This window comes from Astyanax mexicanus, chromosome 22, assembly GCF_023375975.1.
Source record: "Astyanax mexicanus isolate ESR-SI-001 chromosome 22, AstMex3_surface, whole genome shotgun sequence".
Taxonomy (NCBI): Eukaryota; Metazoa; Chordata; class Actinopteri; order Characiformes; family Acestrorhamphidae; genus Astyanax; species Astyanax mexicanus.
The window spans coordinates 17588477-17599564 of NC_064429.1; the positions used below are offsets into that span (position 1 = coordinate 17588477).

General features: G+C 37.7%; 1 protein-coding gene across 6 annotated transcripts in view; it reads left to right on the forward strand.

Annotated features, from left to right (window-relative positions):
- rufy3 (RUN and FYVE domain containing 3) overlaps nt 1-10906 on the forward strand; it is a 29627-nt gene extending 18721 nt beyond the window's left edge. For 3 of the 6 annotated variants that reach the window (XM_049470825.1, XM_022664858.2, XM_007257697.4), the window contains 13 exons: nt 990-1054; nt 1167-1232; nt 1323-1392; nt 2097-2189; nt 2601-2684; nt 3066-3233; nt 3985-4082; nt 7126-7245; nt 8504-8627; nt 8713-8789; nt 8913-8937; nt 9148-9222; nt 10304-10906. In XM_049470825.1, coding sequence (XP_049326782.1) covers nt 990-1054; nt 1167-1232; nt 1323-1392; nt 2097-2189; nt 2601-2684; nt 3066-3233; nt 3985-4082; nt 7126-7245; nt 8504-8627; nt 8713-8789; nt 8913-8937; nt 9148-9222; nt 10304-10447 — 1209 coding nt within the window. In that variant the 3' untranslated portion in view covers nt 10448-10906. Of the gene's footprint in view, nt 1-989; nt 1055-1166; nt 1233-1322; nt 1393-2096; nt 2190-2600; nt 2685-3065; nt 3234-3984; nt 4083-5792; nt 6916-7125; nt 7246-8503; nt 8628-8712; nt 8790-8912; nt 8938-9147; nt 9223-10303 lie in introns of those variants that run through there. The other 3 variants (XM_015607981.3, XM_022664859.2, XM_007257699.4) reach the window with 1 other exon arrangement.
- Nucleotides 10907-11088: the final 182 nt, after the last annotated feature.

Sequence of the window (11088 nt, forward strand, 5' to 3'; positions counted from 1 at the left end):
TTTAAGCAACTGAAGGCCTCTCTCACATTGGATAATGTTAGTGTTCCATTGCTGCTCATCAGCAGATTGCAAAAGATCACATGAACAATCCAGGAGTCTGTTTGAAGAATGTTTTGTGGATGGATGAGACTAAAAGAGAACCTTTTGATTTAAATTAAATGTGTTTTGTTTGGAGAAAGGAAAACACTGCATTGCAGCATAAGAACCTTATCCCATCTGTGTAACAAGGATGGTGGTCTCTCAAATTATATCAGAGAATTCTAAAGGAAAATGTCAGGACATCTGTCCAATGTGGGCTATGCAGCAAGACAATGACCCTAAGAATTTTCTAGAAAGTCCTGATCTTAATCCAATAGCAATGTTGAGGAAGGACCTGAAGTGAGCAGTTAATGTGAGGAAACCCACCAACATCCCAGAGTTAAAGCTGTTCTTTAAAGAGAAATTGGGTAAAATTCCTCCAAGCCAGTGTGCAGAACTGATCAACAGTTACTGAAAATATTTAATTAGTTATTGCTGCAAAGGGGGGTCAAAACAGATATTGAAATCAAGGGTTTACATAATTGATTTTCTTCTATGTTGGGAACAGATAGATGGGACAGTCAATTTCAGTCATTAAGTTGGGAGCATTTTACCAGGAATATGTCATAGAAGGTATTACCACCCACAGTGGACAGAACAGTGGATAGTAAGGATTGTAACTGGCAGTGTCTGGCTAGAATTGTCTGAATTGCAAATAGACAAGCAACTCTAGCAAAAATCACATCCACATTAAATGCAGAAGGCCCCACACGCACATGCTGCAGGAACTGTGCAGCGTTCTTTAGCTTGCATGGGTCATGATACTAGTTCCTGTCCTATGACATGGTATGACAAGACATGTTGGTGATATATTGTTTAATAGCTTGATAACTTGATACTGTTTTGTTCACTCTAGTGTTTACTATATATCTGTAGCTGGGGTGTTTAATTCAGTTCTCTGATCTCTGCAGGTTGGGGTAATAGATTTTTCCATGTATCTAAAAGATGGAGGTCACAGCAGCAAGAGCACAGAAGGGTGAGTTATAATTCAGTGTACTTAAGTAATATGTATGTGATGACTTCTGCACTATTTTTTTTTTGGAGGTTTTGGAGCAATCCTTAACCATCTTTTCTTCTGTTCTTCTTAGTGATGGACAAATCACAGCTATCCTTGACCAGAAAAATTATGTAGAGGAACTAAACAGACATTTAAGGTACGGTCAGATTTCCTGTAGTGTGTTCCTGATTTCTGTCTTTTTTTGGAAAGGATGAATCTCATGTCATACATTCTTCCCCTTTCGCAGTGCTTCTGTGAATAACCTACAAGCCAAAGTGGATGCTCTCGAGAAGTCTAACACAAAACTAACAGAGGAGGTGTGTAAAAATATCATTTTATATACGCTAAAGTCCACACATTTTAGAACATGTGTTTTTTATTTGTCCATTAGCAGTGTTGTATGGCCCTGCATCTTATCAATGACTTTATTACTGCACTTCACGTCAGAGTGCTAATTATTCTCTTCACTGCTGAAACTGAGACTTAAGTCCAATTTATACTTCTGCATCAAACCTACGTTGTAGCCTACGCGTATCCAGCGAGAGTGCGCTTCGCAAGGGAGCATGTTTGTTGCTGCGAGTGCATATCAGCGGCTCTGCGACGCTGATATGCAGTTTAAGCCACAAATGTGGGAATGTGTGGAAGGGGACTAAGGCCTGGCGAACCAATCACAGCTATGGCTGAACACTTAGGCGTGCACTTAGATTTTCAGAGAGGTATGCATCAAGCTACAGCGTAGGGTATACGCAGAAGTATAAATCGGGTTTAGTCTGAGCTAAGCTGAGCTAAAGGAGTGTGGACATGTGGGTCAGCCAACTCTTTTGTCTTTTGAAGACAAACAGTACTCACCGCTTTGAGTTCATCTGTAATTTCTCGAAAGAAAAGACTTCTAATTTTAATAATTACAGAGTTCTCTGTGTTTGTATGTTTTTCTAGGTATTAAGATAGTATGATAGGAAAGGATTTTAAGAATTACAGTTTTGTTTACTTGTCAGGCTGTTCACTTGTCTTGATTTTACAGCTTGCAGTTGCAAACAACAGAATCATCACCTTACAAGAAGAGGTGGAGAGAGTGAAAGAAGAAAGCTCTTATCTTGTGGAGTCCAGCCGAAAGGTAGACTGCAATCAACAAATAAACTGAATCTGATCTATTCCTGTAATAAACACACACACACACACACACACACAGTGTGGAATTATCTTAAATAATTTACATGTTTTGCACTATTGTGTGAATGCTGCTGGAGATGTATGTATGTATGTATGTATGTATGTATGTATGTATGGAGAGATGTATGTATGTGAACGTGGCCTTAAAGAGTAATTTTGCTCATAAAGTGGCAGTTCCCAGACAGGGATTAAGCCTAGTCTTGGACTAAACACTATGCTAAAAGGCAAATACCATTGACTACTCACCTGAGAGTATGAGAGACTGTCCCCTAATCACCTTTTTATCGAACTTTTTATTTGAAGACTCCAATAGGACTTCTGCAGGACTAATGGAATTTCTGTGTTTTTCTTCAAGGCATCGAGACCAGACGGAGCTGCAGACGGACAAGTTCTTGGCGAGACTCGCAAACAGCTCAAAGAGGAAACTCAGCTCCGACTGGTCAGTGGAGTTTAAAATAAATGCATCACAAAGTTTGTAGAAAGAGATCCTTTTTTAATATATAATAATATATACCTTATTCTTACTGTACTGTTATTTTTACTATTTTGCTGGTTTTAAAAGCACCCAACTTGAGCGTGCAGTTTGCACAATGCTAATTTATATATTGATATTTTTTTAGCTGCATTTGCCTCATTTCAGATACAAATGAATGTTTTTGCAAACATTTAGGAGATGGAGAAAGACCTATAAATTAGAAATTAAAATACATTTTCTCCAGACCATTGCTAGACATTTAGGAGATTTGCATTTGGACAGTTGCTGAGTGAACAGTTGGTACTGAAACGCATGAAGGGAAAACAGCATGTGATTTATGTGTAGGATGTGGAGAAAGAGCTGGAGGTGCAGATAGGGATGAGGCAGGAGATGGAGCTGTCCATGAAGATGCTGGAGAAGGACATCTGTGAGAAGCACGACGCACTGGTGGAGCTCAGACAGCAGCTAGAAGATGTGCGTAGACTCAACCATGAGCTCTCCCACAAGTCACAGGTGAGCAAGCTTAATAGCAGCAATATGTTTTACTAAGGTTATTTTCACACCAGTTTTTGTTAGATTGTAAATATTTTGTCTCAGTTGTCTTAGTTTCAGTTTTTTACATTGCAGTTTGCAGTACTTAAGAACTTTACTTCTGTTATTGCCAGCTACATAGTCTGTATCACCCAGTGTGATCATTGAGTTTTCTTTAAAGGTGTTGTGACAAATTTTGTCTCCCAGAAAGAATCTGACTCTTTGTGTGCATGTGTGTCATGCAGAAGAGTGTGCGCAGCAGACAGATCTCAACTTTCTATTATTTCTGGTTATAAAGAGGTATTAAAGTATTAATGTACAGTTACAGTAGATAATTGCCTGCGTAGTATGTTGCACCCATACTGCTTTGTGACCTGCATGTGAAGAAGTGTCAGATGAGAGAGTCTTTATATTTTTACTGTTTAATAAGTGATAGTGATGAACTACTGTTTTGTAATTGTCTTAAAAATAAAAAATAATTGGTTGAGTAGCTCTAGGTAGAGATCGCCTCCTTTTTTTGGTTGGACCAAATTTTGGTCCTTTGGTCCTCACCAGCTATTTTGTTGGGACCAAACTGAAAAGACCAGACCAAATAAGGTTGACGTGAAAGTATACTAAGTTAAAGTAACAACATAAATATAACTACATAAACTGACTATTAATCTGTGCTGTCTCTGAATATATCTTGCAGTACAGAGGTGTTTATTAAGTGTTTTTTGTGCATTCTCTGCAGAGCTCAGAGTCCAGCATCAAACAGAAGGCTGAAATAATCAGTCGCTTGGAAGAGAAAACAAACCAGATGGCATCCACCATCAAACAACTGGAGAACAGGTAGGTACAGTGTGAGAGTGCTTTGTAAATATTTACAATACCTTAAACCACAAAAACGTAAATGTATTTAATTGAGATTTTGAGTGATAGACCAACACAAAGTAGCAAATAATTGTAAAGTGAAACGAAAAATCTGAAAAGTGTGACGTGCAAAATTATTCAGCACCGCTATATCAATTCTTGCACTGGCAACTTGCGCTGCAATTACAGCTGCAGTTCTTTTGGGGTATGTTTCCAAATATGTTTGTCCAGTTTTCATGTCTTGCCACAGAAACTCAATGGGATTTAGGTCAGGACTTTGACTGGACCAATCTTACACATGAATATTCATTGATCTAAACCATTCCACTGTTGCTCTGGCTGTATGTTTAGGCTCATTGTCTTGCTGGAAGGTCCCTGCTGAAGAAAATCATGTCCACAGCATGATGCTGCCACCACCACGTTTCACAGTGTGGATGTGTTCAGGGTGATGATTAGTGTTACTTTTCTTCCACAGATAGCGCTTTGCATTTAGGCCAAATGTTCAACTTTGGTCTCCTCTGACCACAGCACCTTCTTCCACATGTTTGCTGTGTCCCCTACACGGCTTGGCATAAAGGCCAGATTTGTGGAGTGCACGACTTATAGTTGTCCTGCAGACACATTCTCCCACCTGAGTTGTGGATTTCTGCAGCTCCTCCAGAGTGACCATGGGTCTCATGGCTGCTTCTCTGACCAGTGCTCTCCTTGCTGGATCTGTCAGTTTGGGTGGAACATGGCCATGTCTTGGTAGGTTTTATCGAAACAGTTGTAGAATACTTTTTTCTGGTTTGTTTTTGGATAATGGATTGATCTTACAGTGCATCTTGAGATGCTCAAAGCTTGGGATATGATTTTATAACCTGACCCTGCTTTAAACTTCTACTCCACAACTTTATCTCTGACCTGTCTGGTGAGTTCCTTGGTCTTCATGATGCCGTTTGTTCACTAGTGTTCTCTAATAAACCACTGAGGCCCTCTGAGAACAGCTCTATTTGTATTGAGATTAAATCACACAAAGCTGGACTCTATTAACTAAATAAGTGACTGAAGGAAGGACTGAAGGAAACCGATCGCACTGGATTTTTATTTTGGGGTTTCAGAATAAATACTGGCCTGAATACTTTTGCACGTCACACTGTGCAGATTTTTATTTGATAACATTTTGAAAACTATGTATTGTTTTAATTTTACTACTTTGTGTTGGTCTTTCCCTTAAAACCTCAATAAAATACATTTGAGTTTGTGGTTTTAAGGTGACAAAACATGATGAATATGAGGGGTATGAATACTTTTGCAAGCCACTGTATATCTAATATAATCTATAATGTACTGTGGCTGTTGTACTAAAGCCTTTATTTTGCTGTGTTTAACTTTTTAACAATATACACTTTATATTGTGGCATCAATGATAAATAAACAAAACATCTGACAGTGACTATACGCACTGTGAATTCATTTTTAGGCACAGATATTATTTGACTACTAATTATTTCTTGGCTTTTCAATTGGATTAGGATTAACCTTCATTATTTTTTTCTCTCTGCAAGTGCTATCTATGGTCATTTCCTAAATTAACTCCTCTTTACTGCTGTCTCTGGTTGTTATTTTGCTCTATTTTTTTTTTTCTTTTTTCATTTTGCATCTCTTTTACATCCTCCTTCCTACTCCTCTATATTTTCATTCGCACAGTGAGAAAGACGTGGTCAAACAAGCACGGAACTTGAATTCAGCCGCAGGAAAACTGCTGCAAAAGCAACAATAAATCATTTCAGATGCCTACTAATAGGTTCACCAGTACAGATCCTAAATTTGCATATTATAGAAACAACTAGGGTATTTGTTTTGTATTGGGTTTAAGATCTGTCGCAGTTCTTTTCTCATATGGACTACCGTTTTTTTTTGCCTCTACTTTGAATAGCTTACTCTAAACCAGCTCTTCTCTCTCTAGTCTCTCCGTCTTTGTGTTTTACCAGATACGAAGTGCAGCCGTTTCAGAAGGTGTGAGAATGGCTATAGATCTGGGCTGGCTTTTGGCTCTTGTGTTGGTTCTGGAAAGCTTTGGTCCAGCAGTTTATAAAAAAATAGGCAATGGTAACAAAGCAATGCATATCACTTTTATCTCTAATGTATCTTCATAATCTTCGAAAGACCAACTACCATAAAACGACTTTTGCTGTGTGTGAACTGAAGCCTTTAGCCATGGGAAACATTACTTTAGAGTTTACAGTTTAACCGATAGTAATCCTGAAAGATCACAAGTAATGACAGTGAAACAAAAATATACAATCCAATGTGCAAGAACATTTTTAAATTCAAGTTTTAAATAGTTGTTCTTTTGAGAGAAACAAAAAAAAAACAATACTACGATTTATACTTTAAATGAGACAGATCTTTTAGCACATGGACCTGAATGAGCTCTGACACAAGTTTTAGGATGTCCTGTGTGGTGACTGTGCTTTTAAACTGACTCCCCTGGTTAATAATTATGCAATTGACTCTTGAATTGAACATTTGTACTCAGGAGGTTCTGGTTGTTGCTTTTTTAAGGTGGAAGATCATGTGCCTGAATTAAACATTAAAGTTCATTTTTAAATTGAATTCTAAGTGAATTCTAAATGAAGTCTAAGGAGGTAGTCGACGCCAAATGTAAAAGCCACAGTCCTGTGTAAGCCCAAAAATAAAGTTCTTCTAAGGTTCAGATGGACGAGGTTTGTCCTCTAAATTGCAACGGATTGATGAACAAAAGTGTATGTGGACTTTAACAATAGATGTAAACTGTAGTACAGTAGCATAATAAAACAAAAAATATGAACACTTGAGTGTCTTCGCTTTCTTTAGCATCCATGTTGCTTCTGCACTGGTCGTTTTTTGCATCCTTTTATCCACACAGTTTCTTTTAAATTATTTCAGTTATTCATTATTCATTGTTTTATTTGCGTTTGCATATTTGCAGTTCTCCTCCCTGTCATGGCTTTTTAGTTTTTCATTTTTACCTCATTAAGTTCATCTGGCTCAACTTCAGATCTAAGCAGGCGGAGAAGCAGAAGGACCTGGCAGAAGAGGCCAACAGGCTCTTCAAGCAAGAGTTTGGGGACAAGATTGAGAGTCTGCAGCAGGAGGTTGAGCAGTTAAGAAGGCAGAGGTATGCAGCGATCCGGCACAGGGATCTCACTTACTTTCATTTTTTCTTGAGTTTGGTTTGATAATCTTGAAATATTTATAATTATGCTGCTGTTGTGTTTAAAGTCCTTTGGATTAACAATCAATGGCTACCGTTACATTACCAGGCTGAAGTGACTCAAATCTAATGTTTTGCTCAATGTGGCTCAGATTAGATTTTTTTCATGGCTGTGTAGTGTTTTTTCAAATCAGATCTGAGCCACTTTTATATGTGGTCCTAAATCGGATACTTATCTGATCCATGGGACATAAATGTGAACGGTCAAATCTGAATTCATGCGTCTTTTTGCTTTTACGCATGCGCTACATGCTTCTCTCTCTCACCCACAGCTGTGCAGCTATAGCTGCAAAAACAGCAAAAGCAAAGCGCCTGGCCTTTTTTCACCTCCTCGAACTGATCATGTACTTCAGACTAACTGTTTCCTCTCCACTCCAGCAAAAGATGCTCCACATATCAGCTGCTTACTCATCAAATGTGACGTTTTTTTTTTCTGTTGTTGGTAAAGAAGGTGACGTTTATACACGCATCACGTTTATACACGCAGTTTTGTTTACGTAGCTTAGCTTTACATGCCTCGCAAAATTAGAAGGGAAACATGCGGACCCCCGTTCCCAACAAGTACCGCCTAAAATGTCTTATTATCCAGTGTGCCGAGTGTCTAAAAATAGACCAGAAAATAGATGTTTACCGATAGTGCACATTATAATCCAGTGTGCTTAGTTTTTATAGAAAGCAGGGAAAAGGTCACAGAGTGAAAGGCAGAACTGGAGCACCGAGATCTTATAAGACCAGCTTGATCTGTTAATTTACTCAGTGATGAGCAGCTTCATAAAACTTGGTGACAGTGCAAATTATCTACCACTCTGGCTTTAATGATAATGTGGGTTCAAAATGATTCCTAAGATTTTTATAATAATAGTAACAATGAGTTACGGTTATATTGGAGTAAAGGAATGAACTCTGGAAAAATATGTAGTGAAATAAAAGTGGAAGTAGAAGAGGAAATAATACTCCATTAAAGTACAGTTACTGCATTTTAGTACTTGAAGGGACACCGAACCCTATGATTTTGCTGATTCTCAAAAAAGGCTATAAAAAAAAAAAAAAAAAAAAAAAAAGGGGGTGGGGGGTAGTTTGGCACGCAGATGGTTGGATCAGTGATTGTAGAAACAAGGAGACAGTATTAATATTATGGCTGATTGTTGTCTGTTGTGAACAGGAGCAGTTTAGAGCAGGAGTTAAGGAAAGAAAGGGATCGGCGAGGAGGACCACCTTCTGATGCTCTTCTGGGGAAAACCCCACCACAGAGAGACGTGAGGCAGCAAGTGGAGGACATTAAAAAAGTAAGTTATGATCGTTATGTACCTACAGCGTTACTATTAAGACATTTAAACTATTAGAATCATTTATTGGTCATTTTCTCGGTAGGAACTGGAAACGGTCAAAAAAGAGAATGACATACTCAGAAATGTGCTGGAGGAGAAAACGAGTCTGAGCTCAAGCCTGTAAGTCACATCTTTTTCTTTTATTTTCTTTAAATTACACAGAATAGTACATAAGTAAGGACAGTAAATCAGTCAAATAAAATTAAAAGTTGAAAGTAATACACTGCCTGTCTTTCTTTGTAGGTCATGCTCTCATGAAGATGAACAAGTATGTTGCATTTTTTTGTATTTAGTATCATACAGCAAAAAAAGAAACCACTGATTTTGTATTGAAGTAAAATCTATTTTTTTCATTTATTTAAAAAAATCTAAAAACAATCTAAAGTATTTTAGATTTTAAAATACACTGTGTGTATGTATTAAACTATTGAAAGCTTGAGATGTGTGTATTTATTTACACTGTTCTTATGTTTAATAGGAACAGCCATGTGAAGAGCCAGAACCCTTTATCTGCCAAATGTGTGAATGTCCAGAATCTTTAACCAGACCAAAGGTATGAAGTATGTGAATCCAGTGAGTGATTGACTGAATGAATTAATCATATTTTTTTGCATTATAAGGCACACCAGAGTAAAAGGCGCACTATCAATGAACGTCTATTTTTGTTTTAAAAAATATATATATTTTAAAGTCAAATGAGTGCAGGATGTTATTCTACATATATTTCTCTATTGAAAACTGTTCATTTGTGCAAGTAAAGCGCTTCTGTTTATTTACAGTACGCTCAGATTCCCAAATTTCCACTAAGGCTGGATGCAATAGCATTAGCGACTAACCTCTAGGGCTAGTGGGAAGTAATTGCTGCAGACAGAGCTACACTGTGGAACCCTGAGTTTTGGTACGCCAGGGGGATATTAGCTAGCGGTTTGTCCCACGTATCTTGTTTAAAAACTGTTATCATGCAGGCTACAGTCCGATATACTCACCACTAAACAGCCTTCAGGTAATGCTAATGCTGCACCAGCAGTGCTAGCTGGGGTTAGCAGCAGTCTACAGGCCAATAATACTTACCTCTGAATGGGAAGAGCTTTTCACTTATCGCGGTTTGCAGGTAATGCTAATACTGCTCCAGTCTCGATGCTGGAGAACTAAACTGAAACTCCTGTTTAGCGCAGTACTTCAGCAGAGTGGCTTTACTGCTCCTTACAACCTGACTGGTAGAATTCATACATAAGGTGCATTGGATTAAAAGGTACACTGGCGATTTTTTTATGGAAAATTAAAGGAATTTAAGTGCGTCTTGTAGTGCTAACAATTCGGTACAGAAATTAAAATGTCAATAATAATAAAAAAAAAAAAAAAATCTGGACTTGGTTTTAACAGACTCGACTACTAAAAGTCTTGGTCTTACTGCAGTAGTTTGCAGTAAATTATAAAATAACTTAATATTCATTTTTTAGATTCTGGTCCATGTTGACAAGACATGGTATAAAAACATGGTTATAATTCTGTGCACTTTTTTAGCACCTTTTTGGAAATGCTGTGATATATGATATTTGGTTATTTTTAATCATATTTGTACTGTTTATTATTATTCTGTTAATGCTTAAGGGTAATTATGAAATCTATTTCAGGGCGAGTGTAAGAACTGCAGAGAAGTCTTCTGTGAAAGCTGCATCACCAACGAGCTCCCGCTTCCCTCCTCCATAAACCCGGAACACGTGTGCAACACCTGCTACTCCACCTTAATGCAGCAGTATGCCTCAACTCCTACCTGAGAGGCTGGCCCTGGATGCTCACAATCATAAATGGATAAAAAAAAATAATATGTGGAGGACCCCTGACTTCGATATCAAGATTTGAACCTTTAACCAGCAACACAAGTGGCTTTTTTATGCTTACTGAACATGAAGTTCTAGTTTTAAGTGCTCTTTGTGTGACTTAACAGATTCTTACATCTGCATCAAATTCAATATCATGTGAGGGATGAGTGACGTTGTCCACTGAGTGGATTTGTATTACTTGAACTGTGCATGAAATGTTTTTTTTTTTTTTTTTGTAGTGTAAGATTTATAGAGGGGTTATGATTTATTTGCAGACAAACATGACAGACCGTTGCTGTGTGGCTGCTGCCCGGGACAAAACACAATATTTAAGAATTGTTTTAACTGCGTTTTAGACAGAACATGAATTTTGGATGTATTAAAATGATGCCAATGAGCTGGCCTATGTTTTAACAGTGTGGAGCTGCTTTATTCAGTTACTTGATGAACACAGTCATAGCTGGCATTTTATTGAGCCAAAGCATTGGAGTTACATACCATTTTTTAAGAACATCTCATGCATTGATTTGTTTTTATTATAGCTTTTTAAAGGAATATTTTGGTTGAATCATCTCATCTACATATTTATCTTTATC